General features: G+C 48.7%; 1 protein-coding gene across 1 annotated transcript in view; it reads left to right on the forward strand.

Annotated features, from left to right (window-relative positions):
* Positions 1–25666, forward strand: part of HUNK (hormonally up-regulated Neu-associated kinase) — a 98618-nt gene that overhangs the window by 63681 nt on the left and 9271 nt on the right. The window contains exons 5-9 of the mRNA XM_059392255.1: positions 4127–4254; positions 11060–11195; positions 15846–16008; positions 19891–19974; positions 24722–24769. Of these exons, the coding sequence (XP_059248238.1) occupies positions 4127–4254; positions 11060–11195; positions 15846–16008; positions 19891–19974; positions 24722–24769 (559 nt within the window). The remainder of the gene's footprint in view (positions 1–4126; positions 4255–11059; positions 11196–15845; positions 16009–19890; positions 19975–24721; positions 24770–25666) is intronic.

The following is a 25666-nucleotide window of genomic DNA, read 5'->3' on the forward strand; positions in this document are numbered from 1 at the left end:
AAGGAGGTACTGTTGTTACTAATGTTTTGTAGAGGAGGGACCCCGGATGAGACCGCGGGGTTCTCTTTAATGACTTGTAACTATTTATGCTGATGATAAAATTCTCCAAGCGACATGAAATTCTGAGAGTCGGTTTGGTAAAAGAATCGGTTTTTATAAACCACTCACTCCATCGAGTTGGACTCCTCTGCCTAGGGTCACCAGCACTGTCTTTAGAACAAGCATCTGTTTCCTTTATATGGGGTCTCAGCCAGATAATGGAGAAAGGTGGTGACCGGAACGTCTTCTTTTGAAGCCATTTGGTGGCAAGCAGATGTCTCAAAGACACCTTGAAGAAAGGAACTTTCTTCTTCTTTTTAAAAAGATTTTACTTATTTATTTGAGAGAGAATGAGAGAGCATGAAGGGGGGAAGGGTCTGAGGGAGAAGCAGACACCCCGCCGGTGGAGTGGCAGGGAGCCCGATGTGGGACTCGATCTCAGGACTCTAGAATCATGACCCGAGCTGAAGGCAGCCGCTTACCCAGCTGAGCCCCAGAAAGAAACTTTCATAAAGGCTTTAAAGTTGGTCCTCATGTTACATATTATGTCCTTCAGTCGGATTTCCCTCCATGATGACCATAATGTCCTGCCTCCTACAGAATGTAGCACTATTTTATTCTCCCCACCTGTCACAGGAAGCTCTATGTCCCCTGAAGACAAAGGGAAATAGAAAAGGTCATAGGGCAGCATTCTTCAAATTGGAGTATCTTATACTGTTCTTAAAAGGGAAGAACATTCTTGGTAACCCCTGGCATTGTCTTGAACTCTTTTAATTTAAGAGTTGAGTTATATATATTGACTTGAGTAATTTATATTTTATTTAAGTGTTGCTTAATGTACTTGAATGTACGCTACATAAGATTAAACTCCTTTTGTGTACTGCCCTGCACAAATAAAAACCCCAAACTAATTTACAAATTAAATTTAACCAAGACTGAAAGAATCCCCAGATAGCCAAATGGGCAGCATTAGACAGGTGCCGTGAGAATAGAATTGCTCTAAGAGGTCTGGGCACAATTCTCCTTGCTGGGCACAGGCGCTCTGAGCTGCTCGGCCCTTTGCTGTGTGGTAATTCAACTCTCCCCCTCCCCCATTTTCACCCTTCCAGTGGCTTCCAAACCTGATCTTGCCTCTGAAGCACCTGGAGGGCTTGTGACAACCCACAGCCCACAACCACAGCCCTATCCCCAGAGATTCTGGGCGGGGTCCCAGAATTTGCAGATCCAAATTTCCAGGTGATGCTGTGCACGTTGGGAACTCCACCCCCCACCCCCAGAGTTCATTTCTGTTCCTTCCTCATTAGTCTGTGATAATAAGAGTGCTGTATTTGGGCAAAGGTTGTGTATTAGTAAACACAAATGCAAAAGCAAGCTCGGAAATCCAGTGTGTACTTGGTTCTAGGGTGGCCATTTGATGGCCTTGGTTGCGACTTGTAGGATGTATATCGCCAAAAGAAACTAAAAAACAGAAGCCCTGAAGATGTGTCCTATATACTTCAGTTTGGCAAACACTATACCCTTGGGTATTATAAAACATTTACCCGTTGGTGGGGGGAATGATATTGTGTAAGTACGAGGCTTTTCAGGTCTAGGTGTGAATATGAAGACCAAGACAAAAGTGCCCAGACGCGAGCAGAGACAGAGAGGACCAGTCTTGTTCCACAACCAAAGGGGAGAAGAGAGAGACCGTGGCTTAGTACGGGGATGCCTTCCTCGTGCCTAGAGTTGCCCTGAATGGAATGAGCTGCACTGGGAAGGTTGGAAACAGCAGTCTTGAAGGCGGTTCAGGGGTCCCCAACAAGAACTCTGTGGATATTCTGGGAGGGTTTCCTGTTCTAAAAGCCACTTGTCCAAGACCTTTCGAATGCAGAAATTCTACAGCTGGGTCAGGGGGCGGGGGGTCTTCTTAGTTTTCTCTCTTGTTGGTCTCCAAGAATCCTCCCAGCCAAGATGTTTAGCTCTGGCTCAAACGTTCCCACGATGCAGCCTTGCAGGATGAGTCCTCCAACGCGTTACCAGCCCTAGTTCTCCATCCCGGCATCTTCAGTTCTGTCACCATTCCCACCATTGGGCCTGCTTGCCAGGTTTAGGGACAACTTGGCACATTTCCTTCTGATGTCTGTCACTCACTAGCCTTTCTCTCTCTGGCCTGCCTGTCCCTCTCGCTCAGCCGTCGAGAGCAGCCTGCCGATTTACTGCCCCAGGCTCCTGCTCCCCATTCTGAGCCCCTAAAAATCACTTCATACCAGATGACTGCTCTCCAGATTGTCTGGCCGTGAACCTGTATTTGCCCAACATCTATTCCTGTCCCGGGGAGGGCGTTCCACCAAACACACAGGGAAATGCTGTCTACATGGCTCTGTGTACGCCTGGTTCATTCTTGTCTCTGGACCCTCTCCGCCCAGCTTACCATCCCCATCCCAAAGACGCAGAAGCTCACTCAGATACTCACCCCTTCCCCAAGAGGCCACCTGTCTTCAAGTATTCATTAAAGACCTCTTTCTCCCTTAATTGAACGCCTCTATGGTCAGGAGCGGCAGAGTTTCTTAAACCCCCTGCACATTCATCTCTGCTTGAAGAGATTGTGCTTAAGTCACCTGTTGACTTGTTGACTGTCTGTTCCCACAGTCTAAGATGGCAGGGCCTTGTCTGGCTCACGGCTGCCCAGTACCTCTACCACTGCCCGGGGCAGAGAGCCGGCCAGCAAATGTCTGTCGCCTGGACGTTTATGTATCTCTCTCCTTAACTCCATTGTGGGTTGCAGAGGAGGAACTGGGTCTTAAGAGTTATGCCTGCAATTTGAGAATGGTTTCTGGCTGGAGCCCGTGGGCTCTGTACCTGCCGTCATCGGGGCACTGTAATTCGGAGGTGCCTCCGTGGAATTGGGCCCCAAGGGTCTTCGTTTCAATCGGTCTCATTGGATTTGTTTTCACTGGAAATCCTATTGCCTGTTTTTAAAACATAGTCCCCGGGCCCTTTTGAACGCTTGCGACCTCTTGGCGAGGCAGCCATTTCATCCCCATCAGGAAATCTCATCAAAATGATACTGGGTTTGCACATCAGGAAAATAAAAGTCCTCCCAGAAGATGTTGCCATTGGCTTTGGATATGAGCAGTTAAGCCCACTCAGAAGGTTTTCCGACCACATCGGAGCTACGGGGGCCAGGGCTCAGGGCCAAATCTCACAATGAAGAGTGGTATAAAAAATAAGAGTGGAGACAAACCATAAGTGACTCTTAATCTCACAAAACAAACTGAGGGTTGCTGGGGGGAGGGGGGTTGGGAGAAGGGGGGTGGGGTTATGGACATTGGGGAGGGTATGTGTTATGGTGAGTGCTGTGAAGTGTGTAAACCTGGCGATTCACAGACCTGTACCCCTGGGGATAAAAATATATGTTTATAAAAAATAAAAAAAAAAGAAAAAGAAAAAGAAAAAAAATAAGAGCGGGAAGGAGACACTCCCCCCCACCCCCACCCCCTGCCGCCCGTGGAATTCTCTAGTTACAGGAGCAAGGAACAACAGGCCAGTTTGGGGGAGGAGACTTTTGTTTTGAAGGGCTAACCGGGAACCAGGCATGCCAGCTGGGCTGTGAATTCGCGCCCCCCCCCCCCCCCCCCCCCCCCCCCCCCCCATGCAGGGTCTTGCCCTATATTTTTTGTGTGCTTTCCTCCAGGCTCCACCTTGTGAGCCATCCTTGGAAGACCCCATAATGGCAAGACTACTTTCCCTCATGTTAGCGAGCATGTTCACTCATGCTAGCATGTTCCTAGCATGCTTCTGGTATTTTCCACAGAATTTCATCTGTACTTCCTTCCAGAAGGAAGGACATCGTTTCCCTTCCTTAGGGGGCAGCTCTAGAAGTTCCTTAGCCTCCTTTGATCTCCACAGTCCATTGTCCAAGTCTTCTCAGGCGAGCTTTTACCCATGCCTTTCGCTTTTGCTCCTTCACCGTGGTTTTCTAGAAATAAGGCCTCTTGAGGCCAGCATGAAAGTGACGGGGCTGAAACTTTGCCAAGCCTGTGCCCTATTTGTCTTCCCCTCTCGGGAGCCTCATTCTGGTCTCATGCTTTGGTGTCTCTCTCTTTAGAGGCGTGAACATGTATGCCATGTTGACCGGGACCCTGCCTTTCACGGTGGAGCCTTTTAGCCTGAGGGCTTTGTACCAGAAGATGGTGGACAAGGAAATGAACCCCCTCCCCACCCAGCTCTCCGCAGGTAAGGTGCCCGCTGCTGTGACTCCCGGGTTCCAGGACTTGTGTGCCTATCCGATTTGGTCTGTCCATGAAACCAGTATTTACTTCACAGAAATGGTATCAGGCCTTTTCCTGGGATTAAACTCTGACTCAGGGGTGGTTGAGTTTCCCAAGGCTAAGCCACTCTTTGTCTCACCTTGGTCCTTTTCTTCTCGGTTATAACTCTGAACCCCCAACTTCCTCCTTCCTCCTTCTGCACAAAACACACTCATCGAAAGGATCTTGGAAAAAATAATTGCAGCCTTGATTGTTTTCAATCTCACCATATTATAAGGTTGTCTTTGAAAAAAGCATTTGTAATCACATTTCTATTGTGCTTTCCTCGGTCAATTCCCTGTAAAGAAATACTGCTTTCGTTCAAGTTTGGTCTGGGATTTGTTTCGCTATTTGAGGTTTGGAGCCTGGTGGAAAGTTTTTAAATATATGTAGTTTCAGTGACTTGATTAGACTGAATCGTCAGGTGTGTTTGGCAAGTACTCTAGAATTTCAGGTGGTTCACGTTTCAGTAAACGGGTCGCCTTGAGATTTGATTTCAGATCCAGTAAATTAGCACAGCTCGTTCCTTTGTTTGGGTCACGATTCACTTCAAGTTCCTGGCTTCATGTTGGCCCTGGCAATCATTTAATTGGCTCCTTAGAATAAACAATAAACTCAGCTTCACTGAGATAAGGCATGTGACCAACCAACAGTAAAAAAAGTAATTATTTCAACTTACAATACATGGTTTAAAATATAGAATTTTTATTTTATCACTGTTAGGTATTTTTTCTCTTGAGTTTGTAAGGCATCCATGAAGCTGACCTTGAATTTATGCTTGCCAAATGGAATTCAAGGTGAAATGTGTTCTTGTATTTAACGACCTAATTTGGTCTGTACTTTCCCCTTGGCTAGGGAGGGTAGAATCTCTTTGTACCCTTATGTCTAGAAAAGGCAGACAGAGCTCACTTTGGATCCCGTGGAGACCCTAAGGACCTAGAGAAAGGCTTCTCGTTATTTTAGTCATGATAGGCCGGGCTGTGCTGCAGTAACAAATAGCCCCCAAATCTCAGTGGCTTCAGACGACAAAGACTTCTTTCTCCTTCATGCCACAGATCTGCGGAGAACTGAGTCCAGAGTTGGAGGATTCCACCCCTCCTAGTCAGTTGGGGTCCCAGCCTGCTGGAGCAGCTACCATTTCAAACATACCAGGTCCATGTGGAGGAAAAGAGAAGTCTAGATCATATCTCGTTTAGCAATTAAGTCTCCCACCAATGTGCTTTGTAAAATGTGTATCACCTGGCTTCACCCTACTAAAAGGGATGGGGAAATACAACCCAAGTGTGTGTCTAGGAGGCAGAAAATGGGTAACATCTGTTGAACAGCGTGAGTGTGAGCCATGGGTTGAGGGAGGAGGAGCAGATGGTTTGGCCCATGGTCCCTGGGATGGGCTGTGCCGCAGGACAAGGGCAAGTAGCTCAGCAGTCCAAGAAGTCAGTCTCCTGACTTTAGAACTGACATTGTTTTGGGGTGCCTGGTTGGTGCCATCTGTTAAGCATCCAACTCTTGGTTTCAGCTCAGGTCATGATCTCAGGGTCCTGGAATCGAGCCCCATGTTGGGGTCCCCGCTCAGCACAGAGTCTGTTTGAGATCCTCTCTCTCTCTGCCCCTCCCTCTCGTGCTCTCACTCTCTCAAATCAATATCTCAACCTTTAAAAGGCAAAGAACCAACACCGTTTTAACCCCAGTAATTTTACCCAGACTTAGCAGGCTGGGCTCTGAGTGTTTTCTGATTGTGGAAATTAAATTTACCTTAAATAAGTAAAAGCTCCACCCTGAAGGTGTTTAAAAAATAGTTCAGAAGAAATTCCAAAGAAGATATATTAGAAATGTTCTGAGCAATTTTAGCATCATTGGGGTTGGCTCCTGCTCTGAGCAGACAGCTTTGACTTTGGCCTTAAGCTCTGTGTGTGCTTTTTAAAGATCTTCACATTCCTAAGGGACTTTGTTGTCTTGACTTGTCAAGCGTGAACAAGCAAGAATTGCATTTCTTTCTTCCTCTTCTTCTTTTTTTTAAAAAAGATTTCATTTATTTAAGGGCATCTGGGTGACTTAGTCGGTTAAGCGTCTGCCTTTGGCTCAAGGTCCTGGGATTGAGCCCTGTGTTGGACTTCCTGCTGGGTGGGGAGTCTGCTTCCTTTTTTTTTTCTTTCTTAAAGATTTTTTATTTATTTATTTGACAGAGAGAGAGAGAGATCACAAGTAGGCAGAGAGGCAGGCAGAGAGAAAGAGTGGGAAACAGGGTCCCTGCTGAGCAGAGAGCTCGATGTGGGGCTTGATCCCAAGACCCTGGGATCATGACCTGAGCCAAAGGCAGAGACTTAACCCACTGAGCCACCCAGGCGCCCCGGGAGTCTGCTTTTCTGCCTCTCTCTCTCTCTCACTCTCTCTCTCTGTGAGAGGGTCAGGGGGAGAAGGACAAGCAGACTCCTTGCTGAGTGTGGAGCCCCACACAGTGCTCAGTCTCAGGACCCCAAGGTCATGACCCGGACCTAAACCAAGAGTCAGTTGCTCAACCGACAGAGCCAACCAGGCTCCCCCAAAATTGCATTTCTATATTTGATTTTCCAGTTAAGAAATCCAGACTCCTTCCCTAACCTTTTTTTTTTAACTATTGGGATATATAATCCTCAACAAGGGCACATGCCAGCTATCAAGCGTGGTGTTTGCTCAGGGAATCTAGGCTGCTGACTTGGGTTGTCCAAATGTATGTCTCTGGAAGGCAGCCCATAGATCCGCCCGCCTGCTCACGGATGGGACTTGACCCCAGCCACTGGGGCCCTGAGCTCCGCGCTGGCCCTCTTATCTTGTTTACACAGTGAAGGATCCCAGTTTTGGAGATGAGCCCCTGGCCTCCTGACAACCCCCCCATTTCTCCAGCCCTTTCCCTTTTATACCCTGCCGGGTTTACCCCTTCTTCCCAACCAGCCTGGCCCACCTTCCTGTATGATACCGTGTGGTACCATCTCGTTTATATCCAGAAATACTCACTGTCCAGCAACAAGAGTAGCTGAATGGCCATATGTAAGTGCTTTTCACATTATCCCTTTGTTCTCATCATAATCCTGCAAGGTAAGTACTCTTAGTCCCAGTGTATCAGTGAGGAACCTGAGTCTCAATGAACTTATGTAGCTTCTCTGTTTTTGATTTTATGTCTGCTCAACTCCCAAACCTGGGTTTTCCTCCTCGACTGGGCTGCCTCTCTCCCTTTATTTTACTGGGTATAAGATGCTTCCCTTCCCCCCAGATTTGGGGGAATTATTTATTATTGCTTTTATATTCTGAGTAATGTCAGAACTGGGATGTCCAGATGTAAATATGCCAGTTTCATTAAGTCTCTCACCAACACCCTTATTTAATTAATTTTTTAAGGATTTTATTTATTGATTTGAGAGAGAGAGAGCGAGAGAGAGCGTGTGTGCACAATCGGGAGGAGGGGCTGGGGAAGAGGGAGAAGCAGACCCCCAGCTGAGCAGCAGACGCTCAACCGACTGAGCCCACCCAGGTGCCCAGGTTCCCCTCACCAATGCATCTTTAATTTAATGACTCTGTCACTTATATCTGCAATGATCTCTATCCATCGACTGTATTGTAGTACTCTTTTTTAGATTAAGTTGGGAGCATTTTTGCTGAGTTGGAAGAAAAAAGACAGTGTTACTGCTTTTGTGAGTTCAAGCCTGCTTTCGAAGAATTGCCCCTCATCTCCACCACGTAGCTTGGAAACTGAAGCTTCTGGGACCTTTCCAGTTCTTGCTTCCAGACAGTCTCTCTCGGCTTGTTGGCACTTGGCGCATCACAGCGTCGGGAATGCCTTTCATGGCTTACATATTTTTCAGACAGCTTGTCTTTACATCTCTACATCTCAGTGATGGTGCTTCCACATTCCAGACAGTCATTTCCGAGCAGGAGAATTTTGTACCACGAAGTCAGGAAAGTGAAGCCGAAGGGGAGGTGTTCCCAGTTGCAAGGGAGATCTCTGAGAACCCAGTGCCAACGGAGATCTCTGAGAAGGTCCAAAGGTCATATAACTTGTTGCTTTTTCCTTGGAGGTGGTAGGGAGGGAACTTTGAGTGGGGATAGGACTCCACTCGTGTCTGATGGGCTCCCCTTCTACAGAAGGTCCCGTGGCTGTGTCTGTGGCCTCTAGCCCTTTCCCTAGGTACGGTGTCAAGGTGCTCACACACATTGGTCCAGACTATGGAAAGCAGACGCCTCCCGGAGGAAAGTAGGTTTTGCACCAGAGAAGTGTGTGTTGCATGTGATATGGGGCTCAGAGAGAGAGCTTTCTGTGTGGGTCATCCCTACCCTGGGGCCTGAATGGAGACCCCAGTGACTAGCTTAGAAGAGTGGAGAGCCGTGAGAGGCTGTGCCCGCCATGGCTTTCCAGGACAGTGGAGAATTTTAATCCCTCTTGCTCATGAAACATTGGGATTTTCAAGATCATTAAGACAAACTTTGGAGAACTCTCCTGATATTTTCAAAGTCCTTTTTGGATAGGAAGGCAATGTCGGTGATGTCCAAAGAAATAAAATTCATCCGTAGAGATCAGAACTCAAATTACTTGTGCTCATCAGCAATTTGCGAAGATGGCGAGCGCGTGGTTCTGAAAATAGAACAGAAACACACATCCAGTCTGTTCTTAGCATTTCTGGTTAATCATACTCTGAAAAAGCCTGGTGGTAGCCTTGCTGTACAGGTCCTTTGAGGGTAAGCTACAGAGATGTCTCAGAAACGTTGTGAACTCGCAGCCTCCACATTTCAATTGAGGAAGCCCACATCTCTTTTGTTTGACCCACAGACAGCCCTGATCAGGTATCCAGATGACTCTTGCAACGTTGGGGAGTGGAGAGAACGGAGCTAGAGGTTCTGGAAAGAGGAACTTTTTTTTTTTTTTTAAAGAGATCTTGCTTTTCATACCACTGAAGAATATTTTAGGAAAGTTTTATTTGGAGACCCCACTATAAAACTCAGAGTATTAAATGTTCCTCATGTGCGAGCTGGTGTCTGCACTTATTTTTACCCACGCCGTTCTTAATGAGAAACGACCTTCTGGTGACCACACCAACTGGATGAGAGCCCACTAGGGGGTTACCGGTGGCATGACCAAGTAAAAGTTGTTTCTTTCTTTTTTCTTTTTTTTTTTAATATTTTGTTTATTTATTTGTCAGAGAGAGCAGGAGAATGGACAGAAGCAGGGGAGTGGCAGGCAGCGGGAGAAGCCAATTAGGACTGTGTTCTGGAGTCTATTACTTGGTATACGGGAAATTGAATATTATAGACAAAGCTATGTAAAAGGGTATTTTTTTGTAGTGCCAAGATGATATGACCATGCTCCATAAAAGAAGGAGCATAGAATGAAAAGAAAATAGTAGCCCCACAACTCAAGCAAGACAGACCATCTTCATTTGGAAGTAATCCCTGGCATTTTACCCATATGTGGTCATGTGTATTCTGCTAGCAGTCCGGGAGCCTGTGACCTTCCTGTGAATTATACGCATGTTCTCCAACGTCATGCCATTGTCCCACATTGTTAGAATCTTCAAGGTTGCAAATACCTACTTAGAGATGAACCAGCTTCCTATCCTTAGGGCCTGGGTGGACAGCAGGTGCTCTGTTAAAAGCTCATCTAATGAAAAGAGACCCAGGGCTTTTGAAAATCATTTTCGCCTGGGATGGAAAGGAAAGGGGGCTGGGAGGATCGGATAGTTTGTCAGTTGCTTCTCGTACTCTTTTATTACATACCGCGCGCAGCGTAGCTGATGTGACCACAGCCAACTTTGGCCGGCTGCAAAATAAGGAAATAAGGACAGCCTTGAATGGCGTACATCTTGCCCAAGCAGCCCCTTCATTTTGAGGGAAAGCACAAAAGGAAGGGGCCCATCAAGTAGACATGGGTTTACTGGAACTTTGCACACAAACGAGGTGTTTAAAACTTGGGGGACTGTTAGAGAGTGTTCTTACACTTTCCCTCAACCTGGCTCTCGGATCGGGTTGGCTGTGTGGGGTCTGGCTGGTCTGGGCACTGTGTTGTCCGTTCAGAGTCTGGGGACTAAGTGGGCAGCCAAGTAAAATGCCTTTAAAAGAAAGGACCAGGGGCACCTGGGGGGCTCAGCTGATCAAACGTCTGACTCTTGATTTCAGCTCAGGCGTGATCTTGGGCTTGTGAGATGGAGCCCTGCGTCTAGCTCCATGCTGGGCGTGGAGCCTGATTAGGATTCTCTACCCCCTTTTCCTTCTGCCTCTCCCGTACCCTAAAAAAAAAAAAAGACCGGAAAGGAAGCAGGACCTCTCTTGGTGTATTGAGACTGTGTGTTACATGGTGAGGGGGCAAGTTAGAGGGTATAATTTAGAGTGCCTTTACCCCCTGGTTCTTTTCTGAGTACTTACTCAAAAACCCACCTTGAGGACAACCATTTTCTCTTTACTTGCTTTTATCCCTTCAAGCCTGGAAATAGAACAGCTCTTGGGCTTATCTTTAGAGACGGGCTGCGAGATTGGAACACAGGCTGTCCTGGGACGTGCAGGACACGGGGAGACCCGAACTGGTTCTTGCTTCACCGTGTACTCTTCGACAGATATCTTAAGCTCTTGGGACTTGAGGCACCCGGAGATCCAGGGACTAGACCAGTGCCGGCCGTGACTCAGGAGAGGGGGTGGACCACCTGCCTTGAGTCTTGGGGGCATCTGTGTTCGGCCTGTAACATGGGTATGTTTGCCCAATGTCTTCCCAGGCGCCATCAACTTCCTGCGCTCTCTCCTGGAACCAGATCCTGTGAAGAGACCCAATATCCAGCAAGCACTGGCGAACCGCTGGCTTAATGAGAATTACACGGGCAAAGTGCCGTGTAACGTCACCTATCCCAACAGGTAACCAAATACACACAGAGTGGACCCCTTCTCAGGCCGGATGGGGCTGCCTTAGGAGCCCTGAATCCTTCTAGACAGGAAGCGGTAGGTGATTTAAGGAAAAGCTGTGATGCCCACCCCCCCCCCACTCCGTGCCCGCATACCCTCAGCACACGAGAGGAAGTGTAGATGGGGCCATTCCATGTGGTTGTGCCGAGCGTGCCCGGCTTGCGACACCCAGCAGGGGTGGGTGGAGGCTGGAATCCACACCACAGTCCCCTTGTCAGACTTGCCCAGGCGACTTGCATCTTCAGAGTGGCCGCTCCTTCTAATTCACATAAAGGGACCATTAGGACTAGCTGTGGCCTGAGTGAGTGTGTGTGTGTTTGAGTGCGTCTGTGAGGGTATCTGGTTGTGTTTGAGTGTGTGTGAGATCCATTCCCGAGCCCTCCTGCCAGGCTCAGATAGAATGCAGTGGGACAGTCCCTCTTCCCATTCAGACTGCCCCTTGGGCCCTTCTGCTGCTGCCTCTTTGCTCCGATGTTGAGTTCCTGCCTAGAATGTTGGGGGCAGGAAGAAAAGGCAGTAGAAGGAGACAGTTGCTTCAGGCCATGTTTCCCTGTGGACTTCCTGTGAGGGCTTCCCCTTCACAGCTTCCAAGAGGAGAATGCTTCAGGCGAGGCTTGCAGGCGGGGATCCACAGCGTGGAGACCCTGAGGGACACCTCCACACACGTCTCCACTGTTGCTGTGCTGACTACAGATTTGAAAACTAGTACAAGAAAACATTGCCTTGTGCTTTCTGCCTACTCACTGGACATATTGTTAACTTCCCCAAGTAAAGGCACAAGGCCCCTCACCTTGGTTTGTTGACAGCAAACATGAAGACCACATGGGTCAAATACCTTCCAGGCCTGAGACCCACGCTCTAGGGCCTGGGCCTGGTCACTCTGGTCTGAAGCCCAGATGCTAATGAAGGGGTACAGATATTTTCAAAATGTTCAGAAAATTCTAGAAACATCCATCAAGCTGTAAGAAAGCTGTCACACTGAGTTCTCCAAATTGGATGGGCAAGCAGGGCTCTGTCTTGGGGAGAAAGTTCCTAAAGAATTTAAGAGGCCACGGTAGAGTCTGCCTCTCGTGCTACTGAGCCAAATTTACCCTCCCTGTGGCTGTAGATGAGGTGGTTTCACTCCATAGCGATCTAGAATTCTAGCAGTTGACTCTTGAGATGTAATTTAAGCAAAGTCTAGGTTACTTAGGTTACCAAGGGAATCTGGAAATAGATTGCTGGTTTCCAACACTAGCTCCACTTGGCCGGTATCTGAAACAGACACCAGAAATATTACCTCAACGTGAGATGCAAAACAAAGCCGAGGAGCCATGCCTCATTACCTGTGCTTGTGAAAGACGGCAGCACACAGGTGTGCTTTTCCTTAGAGGAGGGGGTGCTGGTGGCAGCCACATGAGTCATTAAGCTAATGTAATCACTGCCTAAATGAGCGTAATCAATCCACTCAGCATGGCAGCTGTTCAAAGGAAGCAGCGCTGGTATTCCAATACCCCACCTCCAGTCTCCCCCACCTCCCATCGTCATTGACAAAAAATCATACCATGGCGTCTCATACTATAGTTTCCCACGGGTGGTAGTCAGTATTTGTAAATTCAAACTTAAATGCAAGGATCCTCCACTGGTTTTTGCCAGGCGAGCAATTTTTTGCTTTTGGACTTGGGTCAGAAACTTAAAGGCTGCCCATGAACTAGTTGGCCTGTGAAAATGGTTAAGATCATGTATATTAAAAAAAAAACAACCACTTGCTATTTTCTGTTTATACACGGCCCACTGCTCATTTTGTACCAGAGGCAAAATCATGTTCCGTTTAAAAGTTTTAGATTTAAAGAAATTTAAAGAGATTTAAAGAAACTCTTGCAGGAGGTTGGTTTTTTAGTCTTGACTTTGATAAGGCAAACAGCAACAACAACAACAACAAAACCAGAAAGAGAAAAGAAAGAAAAATTAAAAAGAAACATTGCTTTTGATAGTTATTTTTCTGGTTTGACCAGAGCACAGATAATCGGGGTCAGAGCGTGTGATCAGGGAAAGGAATACAGACTATATCATAAAGTATATTTTATAGCTTCCTAACAAGCCTAGCCTCAGATGTCATTATTTTAGATGTTGTTAAAATGTTTTACTTTTGGGAAAGAGCGAAAATATGGGGCTTATGTTTTATATCACTCTTCCGTAAAGCCTTCTGTTAAGTCATTTTGGCTTCCAAGTTGATCTCCAAAAGGCAAGAGGAAAGTATCTTTAAAAGTCAACTTTTTATAATAAATATTCATGCCAGTCAGTCAAGAGTTTGCTGTGCAGGGAGCCAGCCTCCCTGTGCTAGGAGCAGATATTTTTAGGCAGGTGACCTTGGCTGCCTTCCTCCATCGCCCTGCTCCAGCCTGGACAGTCTCCCACCGTCCACTTAGCTCTGGGGGTGGGTGGGAGGGGAAGGAAGTCATTGGCTAATGTTCTGGAATGTTTTACTAGGGTCTATATCGTTCAAACACGGGGAGATAGTAAACAATTAAATAACTAATATTGCAGACTTCCAAATATACATGTTGCTTACTGAAAATGTTTAATACTCCCAGTGAACGGAGTGGACAGTGTCTTCTGGCAGAGCTCTCCTGTTTCTGAAGACAGGAGATATGAAGGGCAGGGATGGGGTGCCTGACCCTGCTTACTGCCCCCTTCTCACCTCCATCCCCCAACCTCACCCTGGAGGCACCCCTCTTCCGGATCGCTCTCCCTTCCCCGGCTTGCTCTGGGTAGAGGGCGGGGTATGGGACGTGCTGCCGAGGATGGCGTGGTGGTTGATTGGCCAGGGGCGGCTCATGTCCCCGTGATCTGATTGGCCAGGGGTGAGGCCATGTGGGCCATGCTCTGATTGGCCAAGAACTAGGTACAGGGCCGTGGTCTGATTGGCCAGGGGCAGGGCCACGCCCACACGGGCATTGCTGGGTAGTTTCCCAAATGGAGCCTTCTGCTTTAGTAAGTGCTTTGTCAAAGTTCATTTGCATTCTTTTTAAACAAACGTTATTATTATTGCTTTTTTACCACTAGTCATTCCTACCCCCCTCCCATCCATTATCGAGAATTTGATTTTGTGGCCAACAAGGAGGGGAGGGCAGATTTTGTGGTTCCTTGGGTGCATTCTCTGAACGGCACTTACGTGTCTAGCGAGGGAGTGTGCGGCCATGGGCGACACCATGCGGGGTGGAAGGTGGGCCGCGGACCCACGTCTGCTCTTGCCCCCCTTTTCAGCTGGCCTGTAAATCCCGCAAACCAGTTTCCTCTTCTGTATCATTATGGGCTTGTCCTGTGTGGTTTCTCGGGGTGTTATGGTCTGAGGTCCCATAAAAAGTGTCCTGGGACCCTTGGCGGAGGGTCGGTGGGCTACAGAGCTCTCCGGCCGGCTGTGCTTGCCTTCTGCTCAGACTGCCCTATTTATAGCTCTCTTATGGGATTTAGAGTGTTCTAGTTGATGATGTACCCCTGCTGCCCTCACACACGTGCTACACGCTCCAGCCTGCTTGCTTGTTCTCCGCAGCCCTTCCTCGTGTCTGAGAGCTGCTGAGTGTAGAGGTTTAGCATCCAGACTCCGAGCCAGACTCTACCTGAGGGTGCGCTCCTTCTTGCCTGTGGGAGCCCGGGGCAGTGCACTTCGCAGCTGCGGGCCTCAGTTTGTCGCGTCTGTACCATGGGGATCATCATAGTACCCACTCATAAGATTTTCATGAAGACTAAATGAACGAATGTCGTCTGTTTCCTACTGGAATGTTGACTCCACAAGACAGGGACTTGTTGAAGGAATAAATAAGGGAATGAGTGGATAAGTAGATCAATGAATAACAAGCATTCAGTTCTAACCAAGGAGTTTATCTTCATAATACCCCTGCGAAGAAGCTCTAATCTGTCCTCCCGGAGCACCCTCCTTTACACCTGAGCCTCCAGTTCCCTCTGTAAATGCAGGGTCTCACACTGTTCCTTTAAACGCAGTATGGTTTGGCTCGTGAATGTGCTCCTTTCCGAGCCCAGCTTTCCCCCAACTCAAGTGTGGGCTCTATACCTGTGTCCAATAAACACATTTTTAGAAAAGACTGCCAGATTGTAAGAAATTCGAAGCTCATTGGGGGAAATTTGAGTATAGGCTAGATATTAGAGAATACTAAGGATTATTACAAATTATTAAATTGTTGGGTATACGGATGACATTGTGATTCTGCAGGAGGTGTCCTTGGATCTTAAAGGAGCACACTGGGGTGTGTAAGAATGAAACATCATGATGTCTGTGACTTAAAATGCTTGAGCACTAAATAAACAAGTAAATAAATGAAGAAAATAGGGCAAAGTGTTAACACTGGTGTATTCCTGGTATTGGGTACACAAAAGTGATTTATACTCTTCTTACTAGCTTTCTGTCTGTGTGACATTGTTCATAATAAAAAGGTCAAGTGAATGAATGGACAGGTGGATGGATGGACACAATTGTCCATTGGGGCCCTGGTTGGTGGGGGGCAGTGGGTGCTCTGTGCCGCCATGTTTGTGAGCATCGCTAAGGGGGCCCTGGAGCTTCTCAGTGGAGGTGGAGAGGTGACCGGTGCTCTCTTTGCTGGGCAGGATTTCCCTGGAGGACCTGAGCCCGAGCGTGGTGCTTCACATGACGGAGAAGCTGGGTTACAAGAACAGCGACGTGATCAACACTGTGCTCTCCAACCGCGCCTGCCACATCCTCGCCATCTACTTCCTTTTAAACAAGAAACTCGAGCGCTATCTGTCAGGGGTGAGTGGGGGCCCTTGTGGCCATTTTCTCTGCTCTCCGTGGAAAAAGGAGCTCTTACACCTGGAGTGTTTCTCCGTTGCTGACACCTGATCTGAGCTGTTAATTTGAACTAATGGGAGGCTGGGTTTCTGAATGTGGGATAAAGTAGTAGCAAAACCTGCTTCTCAGGTGGCTGGTGCTTTTTATCTGAGGTGTTTTTCAAATATCCTCCCACAGAGTTAACCCCCCTCCCCCCCCCCCCCCCCCCCCCCCCCCGGGTGGCAGCGGTAGACATTCAAGCCACTTTCCCCTTCAGTTTCTCTGTTGCCTTCTCTATCTGCCTCTGAGTATCTTGGGTTCCCGTGTTAAAGGCATCGGGGACTTCTGTGGTCCTACCAGTTGGGGAGCAGTGTCTCTCAGGCATTCATTTCTAAAGCATGGCTTATGAGGAGGCCATTATTTATTTGTACTTCTCTGGAAAGTAAAAAGGAAGCCCTCACCCCGTGAGAATCGCCCTTCATGGCGGTGCTATTTAAAGTCATGTGATAGGCAACCCAGTGTTCCACAAAATTCCGCTAAACAATAGGCTTTGAAACCTTTTGTGAGGTTTCTGTATTAGGGCTAAAGACCATAATCTGCCTAGAACTGGGGAGATGATATTCCCTGCCATGGCAGAAAGGACCACGCGATGATGCCCAGAAGACAAGATGGTCAGAGCTATCTCTTCAGCAAACAGATTTGGGAGATGTCTAGAAAACGTTGCTGGATCGACAAAGAAGCTCATTGGGAGGTTTGTCAGACAGTTGGCCGAGACTGCAGATGTTTCTAAGCTGACTCAGCTTGGGGAATTTGCTAGACTTGGCTCCAGCGGGAAATTATCCACAGAAGTACTTCTTGGGTGAACCACCAAAGGAGAGACGTACACAAGGAGAAGCATTCTCAACAGTGAAAGGCTTTTAAAAATAAGAAGTGTTTTATGGAGGGGAAGAAAACATGCTTTGTGTAAGCAGTGATCGGATGACGCTTCTGATGGGGACAAATACTCAGCTTTGAGACTGGGTGTTAGAGATGGTGTCACCGTTGTGGGAAAGCTACTGTGGGAGAGGAGTGGAGGCCAGAAAGACAGGACCCTTGACTCAGTATTTTTTTTTTCATTAAAATATTTATTTGGGAGAGAGTGAGAGCGCACGCGTGAGTGCATGTGCAAGTGCTGGGGTCGGAGGCAGAGGGAGAGAGTCTTAAGCAGAGTTCATGCTGAGCCCAGAGCCCGCGGCAGGGCTTGACCTCACCATCCTGAGATCAGGCCCTGAGCCGAACCTACGAGTGGAACACTTAACTGGCTGCACCACCCAGGTGCTCTGACACAGTATATTTTTTGTATCATTTTATTATGTGATAAGGAGTAAGAAAATCTCCTGTACCCTGCCCAGTTCTCTGCTCTCCCATGATGATGAACCGAAGAGATATCGGACTTGAAGATCCTTCCCATTTCCTTTTTATAAGAAGTCCACATGCCCCCTGTTTCTTATCTTATCCTTTTAAATTCCTATTTGATATATATTTTATCATGTATGTGATCTGTTAGTACATTGGTACTAATAAATATGCATATATTATAGGTGCCTTTGTATACCTTTTTCACTCATATGAGTTCAAGGTCACACCGTCTGGGGACCACTGTGGTAGAAGATAGTAGTTGAGAATTTAAATAGCTGTTGGGTGCCTGGGTGGGTTCTGTTGGTTGGGCGAGTGCCTTCGGCTCAGGTCATGATCCCGGACTGCTGGGATCGAGTCCCACATGGGGCTCCTAGCTCCACAGGGAGTCTACTTCTCTCTCTGATCTTCTCCCGTCTCATGCTCTCTCTCTCTCTCAAATAAATAAGATCTTGAAAAAGAATTTAAATAGCTGTCAAGTAAAAGGAAGAAAAGAGGATCAACACACTGATTTTTTTTTCAAATGATGACTGTTGTTCAAAAATTAGTTTTTAGAAAGTGTCTCCCTGAAGCTGACTATCAAAGTCACAGTTCTATATTTAAAGGCTGAAATTGCTACTTTCCTAAACAAGCTAGCAGATTCAAACATTATTTTGGCAGAACTTGTTTGGATGCCGATCGATAAGATGGAGTGACTTTGGGGTTTTTTTGTTTTGTTGTTGTTTTTTTAAAAAGATTTTATTTATTTATTTGACAGAGATCACAAGTAGGCAGAGAGGCAGGCAGAAAGAGAGGGAGAAGCAGGCTCCCTGCTGAGCAGAGCCTGATGCAGGGCTCTATCCCGGGACCCTGAGATCATGACCTGAGCCAAAGGCAAAGGCCCTACCCACTGAGCCACCCAGGCACCCCTGTTTTGTTGTTTTTTAAAGATTTTGTTTTTAAGTAATCTCTATACCCAACCCTGGGCTCGAACTCACAATCCCAAGATCGAGAGTCGCACACTACTGACTGAGCCGGCGAGGCACCCCAAGGGACTTTATTTTTTAATTTGTTTTTAAAAGATTCATTTACTTAATGTTTAGACAGAGAGATTGAGTGAGCGTACACCATGAGAAGGGGTGGGGCAGAGGGAGAAGGAGAGAGAAAATCCCAAGCAGACTCCACAATGAGTGCAGAGCCCAACACAGGGCTCGATCTCACAACCCTGAGATCATGACCTGAGCCTGGCACTCAACCCCCTGAGCCACCCAGGTACCCCAGGTCTTTAGTTTTTAAAATATTTTCTTTCTGCCGCCTGCCTCCGTATGTACAGATACAAATTTCGGTGACTCACACTCTTCCTAAACAATCACTGAAGCTCTTCGGCTGTGTCTTCATTTGTCTTTGTCTCTTGCCATCTGCTTGGTTCTGCTCCTCCGCTCTGCCCAGCGTCGGGGTGGCACGCAGGTGTTGCAAAGCTGAGCCCTGCTCTGTCTCCTGAGAATGTTCTATGGAAACTCAGCGAATGTGCTTCTCGCTGGAGAAGGTTTTTATTGTATGATGTCTGTTTGGTGCTTGTTCCTTCAGTCATAGCACCTACCTGGTCTGAGAACCAGTGTCTAGGCAAGGGGCTGCTTTTAACCAGAGTGAATTAATCCCCACAGACAGCTACAGCTGGTCCGCTCCACAATTTCCACGCACGGCTGATTTAATTGCACGGGATGCACTGTCTCAGCTATTAATCTCATCAACCGATTACTAACAAGCCTTGTATAATTTAAAAACCGAAACCAGTGAACTCAAAAGTAAAATACATACCTTGATTATTACTTAATTATTGGTCGTTTCTCCCTTTCTCTCTTGGTTCTCATCTCTTCTTCATAGAACCAAGAAGTGTGGACTTTGTGTCGGAGCCTGTGAGGCCATTCCGTGAATATTTGTTGGTTAGTAAACCAATTAGTCATGTAATTTACCCATCTCCAGGCAGGATTGGACCTCCATCATGCACCTAGATTGTTTTAGATATAGTTGGCCATCGTCTTTAACCCATATTATGAATTGCTGTGAATCACGGGGGGAGGGGCAGACGAGGCTCACTGTTTTTTAATAAAGCCGATAAACAAGGTCCCTGTCCTATTTCATGGTTCTATAACGTAAGTTATTCTTTCTAGCTCACATACTTGGTTTCTGCTTTTACATCTTAGAGCAGCCTTCATCACGCAGATGAAAAATCTGAGACCAGCCCAGAGTGGAGATGTGCCCAGAGTCAGCAGGAGAGGCTGCCTGACTCTGGGTCCGGGGCTCCCCCCTCGCCGCATCCCGCCTGCCTGCCGTCCTCAGATGAGGCTTTGCATCGCAATGAACTGGCTTGCCAGCCGCTTTCAACACTTGTTCCGCCAAGTGCTGGCTGAAAAATTAATGACTGCTTAATGGACATTTCTGTTTCCTGTGGGTTAAACCATGCTTTCCCCCGCTCTTCTTGTCTGATAGAAATCTGACATCCAGGACAGCGTTTGCTACAAGACGCAGCTCTACCAGATAGAAAAGTGCAGGCTGGCCAAGGAGCCCTACGAGGTGAGTGACCCCCCAAAGCAAAACCCAGGATCGCTTAGGAAGAGTGGATTTCCATTTGGAGAGCAGAATGGAAAGGAAACCAAGGATGGTGGGACGTAGAAGCAGCAAAAGACAAATGCTTCCTGGCTCAACTGAGCCCGGAAAAATGGTTTCCAGTCAAGCCACCATCTCTGTCGTCAGACTGTGGTTCTCAGCTGTGGCCACATGTTAGAATCACTGGGGAGCATTTAAACATCTGGGTGTGTGGACTGCCCCCTCTGACCCCCCACTGAAGCTCATGGGGGCAGGAATCAGGGGACGGTGGGGTGGGGGTTCCGTATTTTTTAAAGCTCCCTGGCTGACTCCATTGAGTGGCCAAGGTCGGAAACCACTGTCAGGGCTTCAGAAGGCAAAAATAGATGCTCAAAAAAGTACGTGAGTGTAACGCCTGGCATTGAAAGGAGATAGTAAATGAGGGACAGAAAAAGTTTTGGATGAAACCAAGTTTTTTCAGGCACCTGCTCCTGGCAACTTATTGCTACCCAGAACATATCTAAGAGAAAACACTGAGATTCTTTGATTTCAGAGAAAAACTAGAAAACTACTCTCGTATGGCAAGTTGTACCAGTTTTGGACCCAATATATGTGCTTGTGAAGAGACTGTGCCTGGAAAGCCAGATCCGGGGTCCTGGGGCCCAAGCTGAGGTCACCCCCACCCACCCGTCCCGGACTCCTCACTTGGTGCTTTGTCACACGTGGCTCCTCTGCCTTCTCACTGATTTTCCTGAGAATCTGCTTGCTTTTCCCCTAGGAGCCTCTGCCATATGCCCCCGGAATGTTTTCAGTTAAGGAGAGATCGGTATGGAAGCCTTCCTCCTGCCGGCGGGCCTGCCCCCTTCCTCTTCCCCTTTTCGAACTCCGTTTTCCATCCTCGTGATTGCACAAGCTGGGCCCGTCACCTCGGAAGGAAGTTCTGGGTTGTTCTTGAGTGAGGGTGGGTGGTGACTGAACATCATTCCGGGCTCCTTGTCTGCGACAGAGAGCACCTGGGGCATGGCCCACGCCAGTCTGGTGACACGGGTGACACAGAGCCGAGCTGCCAGGCACCGCTATGACAGGAGCCCAAGGAAGGCCACCCCGAGCGTCAAGGCAGGGCAGAATGGCAGGGCTGTCCCGTCTAGGCAGAACCTGGGGGGGGGGGGGGGGGAGTGAGGGGGGGGGGGGTGGGGAGGCACCCGTGGCTGAGGAACTGGCAGGGGTGACAGGGGGGGCCTGGGGGCGTGTAGGAGACGCTGCCGGGAATGGCGCGGAGGAGACCGCGGGAGAGGCCGAGTGTAAAATGGTCCGTGGGGTCAGCTGAGCTGTTAGTTAGACTCTGGCGGGGTCAGCAGACCAGCCCACAGAAGTGGCAGAGGCAGAAAGAGAGTTCACGGGCTCCAGAAGGGGAGGGAGGAAAGTGAAGACCGTGAGGGCAGACCTCTGTGCTGGTCACGTGGGCAGTGAGGAGGAGCGGCAGTGCGGGCTGGGGGGCTGGGAGGAGTGAGGGGGGGGGTTGGGAGGAGCTCCAGGGATGGCTGGGGTGGGAGGGCTTAGCCTTGACCCTGGGCTTCCTACTTCCTCTGAGACAGGCTGCAGTGCCAGCATGATAAGGGGCACAGGTCAGCTTTTGGGGTGGGGGTGGGGGTTCCGGGGCTGAGCCCCCAGCCCGAGCACGGCTTTCAGGGTGAGGGCAGGAGGGCGCAGGTGGTGTAGGGGGCAGACTCCCCTGAGCTCCAGACCCCTCTGGCCGGTTGTTTACTAACCCTCCTCCTGCATGAGCAAAGGTGTCCCCAGTCCAGTGTGCCTGGAACCGCCCCACCCCTGTGTCCCTCTGCAGGTGACTGCCCACACTCGGTGTAGGGCAGAAACACAGGAGGTGCTTTTCCTGGCCCCTCTGCCAGCTTGACACCTAAACTTCTCCAACCCCATCCACCCCCTCCGTCTCGACCCTCCCACCGGCCGTCCAGACAGCACCGCCTCTGGCCTGGATGTTGGCCACAGCCCTCGCTGGTCACCCCTTTCCCATGAACGCCTGCCTCTCGCTTCTCGGCATGCTGCCAGAGCCAACCATCCATTCTCAGATGGGATCACTTCCCTGTTCCAAGCCTTCGAAGCCTTCCTTCACCTGGAAGGCAAAGTCGGTGATATGGCCGCCGCATCTAACTTGTCCCCCAGATCCTCACACGCAGCCCTGGTTCCTGCTGTGGGCTCAGACCCACGGGACCTTCAGACTTCTGTGCTCTCCTGGCTCCCAGCGCTATGCACTCCCTATTTCCCTCTTCCAGAATGTTCTCCTCGCCTCTCTTTGCTGATTGATCTCTTCTGTCTTCAGATTCCAACCCCCGCCATTCTGTGGCCTTTGCCATTGGGTCCCCTCTCTCTACAGGCTGTCACACCCCATTCCGCGTCCTGGAACTTGTCCCATTTGCACGTTCCGCTGCTCAGGGAGTGTTTGACTCATGCTTATCTCCCACTCTGGACTGTGAATTCATTAAGAGCAGGGAGTGTCCCTTTTGCTGCTCAAGCCCTAAGGCAGGGAGGGACATCCAGTCACTTGCTCTGAGGGTTGTTACCTCTACGGGGGTGCAGAGGATTCAGAATTCACCATGAGGCTCCCTTGCCTCTTGGTCTGCATTTGACTCTTGAGGGACTCCAGTAACAACCTACCCAGTGCCCCATGTGTGAGCCCTAAGTGGCCTCCGAGTCACCTTGCTGGTGCCTGTGTCCTTGGTCGCCCTTGAACCTGACCCCTGCAATTGTTTGTTTGAAAGCATCTGTGATGGGAAAAGGGCCTTTTTTTTTTTTCCACCCAGATTATTTTCTCGGATGATTATCTCATTTGGCCTGAAAACACATGGCGAGTGTTTTAAACACTTGTTGAAACATTTAATGGTTAGGGTTTCAATAGGAACACTAATGGAAAAAGAGCATTTCAATTTTCTATGAGCCATTTGTTTTCTCCAAACAGCAGCCATACTTGTACTAATTAAATTACAGGCCGTTCCGAGATTGTCTCACCCGCCTCTATTGGAGCCCAGAGCGTGGAATGAGGCCAGTTAGACAGCGCGTTCAGAGGAGCTGAAGGGGCCCAGGGTTTCTAGATAAAACCCCTTCGGAGCCTTCGTGCACCTCCTCGCAGTCGCCATCCGCTGGTCCAGGAAAAGCCGCGGGGAGAGGGATGGGTTTCAGGTCATGCCCTAGCTGGCACCGGGTGGCTCGGGGGTGGCTCGGGGCCATGTCCGTGTCCTGGGAGCGTGCGTGGCCTCTTTGTTCTTCTCGGCTCCAATTCTGTTTCTCCTAGGAGACAAAGGAGCAGAATTAAGCAGGAATAATTTCCCCCGTGGGATTACAGGGCTGCTCGTGGACGACTTCCCCACCTTTCTCCTCCTCCTATTCCTTTAAAAGGTGGCAAATATGTCTGTAAAAGTGGGACATCTGTCTCACCTTAGAACGCCTTGAGCATGTGCCCCAGGGACTCCTCTTCCTAAAAAAAAAAAAAAAGAAAAGAAAAGAAAAGCTGCCCTCAAGGACCAAGGGCTGCGGAGGTCAAGGAGAGGCAGCCATGGTACTTAAACTGGCTTCTTAAAGCCGCAGAGAACCAGAGGCCTTGTATGTTAAAATCACTCATGTGCAGATCAAAGTCAGCTCAGGCTGGAGGGCTCCTCTGTGGCGCAGAGCCATGGGGCAGCCTGGGAGGGACGCTGTGCCGGGGGTCGCAGAAGGACCGGACCCGCGTGCGGGGGGCTGCTGTCACAGAGCATCACACAGGGTGCTCAACAGCAAGGATTCGCTGTCTCTCAGCTCTGGAGGCCAGAAGTCCGAGCCGAAGGTTGGTTTCTTTCGAGGGCTGTGAGGGGAGAACCTGGCCCGTGCCTTCTCGCTACGGGGGGTTGCCAGGATCTTCTGGGTTCCTTGGCTTAGAGCACGACTGAAATCTGTGTCTTCACCTGCTCTTCTCTGTGTGTGCGTCTCTGGGTCCAGTTTCTCTCATTTAATGAGAATCCCAGTCCCATCGCAGTGGGGCTAGATGACCTCCGTAAAGGTGACCCCCCAACGGGCCCCCTCCTCAAAAGTGAAGGAGAATGTGCTTTCACACTCCTGTCCCCCAAGCATCAAAGGGGACATGATTGGCCTGTCCTGACCCTGTCTTCCAAGAAGGTCTCATTCTGAGGTCCTGGGGGGTGAGGACTCCAGAGTATGAACTTAGGGGGAATGCAATTCAACCCATCACAGGGGCAGTACATTTAAAGGGAAAATACTAAAACTTTCCCTTGGTGTCTTATTTCAAATCTATGCAACTTGTAAAAATAAAGTGTGGAATCAGATCAGACACTCCGTGCTGTTGGAAATCGGAGTGGTGGTTACCTTTGTGGACTGGGAGAGGACACGGGTGGGGGTACAGTTGGGTTCTGTATCCTGGTCTGGGTGCTCGTTCCGTGCGTGTTTTTACTCTTGGAGAAAATGCATTGGTTGAACCACTCCCTTGCCGTTAGAGCACTCCTCTGTTACATGTTTTAGACTTTAATTAAAAACTTGGCTAGAAAACCTACTCAGTGCATGACCTAGAGCATCTGCTACCTACTTTCGTGGCGATTTAAGAGTTTGGCTTCTTGTCTCTAAACATGGAAATGAATAATTCTTAGCCAGAGCTGCAAGTGGTCGGGGATAGAGTTTAGGGGATAAATAGCAGGTACAGTTTCTAAATTGTTGACAATGTTGCTGTTCACAGGCTTCCCTGGACACCTGGACCAGAGACCTTGAATTTCATGCTGTGCAGGTAAGAACTTGGGGGTTATGATGAATTCATCTAAGTTCTCCAAGGAGAACCAACAGGGAGAGTGTGTGTGTGTGTGTGTGTGAGAGAGAGAGAGATGCTTGGATACCAAGAGAAAAATGGATGTTTCAGCTCAGTCCCAAGGCCTTCTGGAAGCAGAATTCCTTTTTTCTCAGGATGCATCAGTCTTTTTCCTTTACTGCCTTCAACTGATTGCACGAGGCCCACCCACATTGTGGAGGGTCCTCTGCTTTACTCAAAGCCTACTGATTTAATTGCATCTGAAAAGTAACCTTTACAACAACATCCGGACTGCTGTTTGACCAAACACTGGGTACCGTGGCCTAGCCAAGCTGACACTTGAAATTAACCATGACATATGACCCTGAAGGTTGAGGGATCTCTCTGCTCGGGGCTGTCTGGACTCCACATCCCTTCCCCTCATCCCAGTCTGGAATTAAAGTGCAGAATCCAGTTGTGAGTGGGTTTATCAGAATCCCCTCATATTAGACTGGTGCTTTCTAGGTTTAGTTGACCATTTTTTATTGTCTTGCTGTAACTCTATACTTGGCTATGCATTTATGTATCTACCTGCATGAGAAGTGGGCTGTGTGATAGTCCAGAGCTTCCACGGGCCAATTTATGAACCAAGCCCTCTTTTTCTCAACTCTGCTGTGTTTGTCCTGTGGCAAAATCAGATCTCTGTGGCTTTCCCAAAGCAACCAGCAAGTAACACCTGGGCCCCTGGGCCATCCCAACGGAAGGTCACCCTATTACTCCCATAGGAGCAGAGCTGAGGAGGAAAGGGGAGGAGTCCTGCTCTTTGAAAGGCCAGAGGCTGGAGTCAGAGGGACAAGTCTCAAGGGACCAGTGCTGAGGCTCAGATTTCAGAGGCTGAGG

The sequence above is a fragment of the Mustela nigripes genome, chromosome 2, assembly GCF_022355385.1.
Source record: "Mustela nigripes isolate SB6536 chromosome 2, MUSNIG.SB6536, whole genome shotgun sequence".
NCBI classification, from domain to species: Eukaryota; Metazoa; Chordata; class Mammalia; order Carnivora; family Mustelidae; genus Mustela; species Mustela nigripes.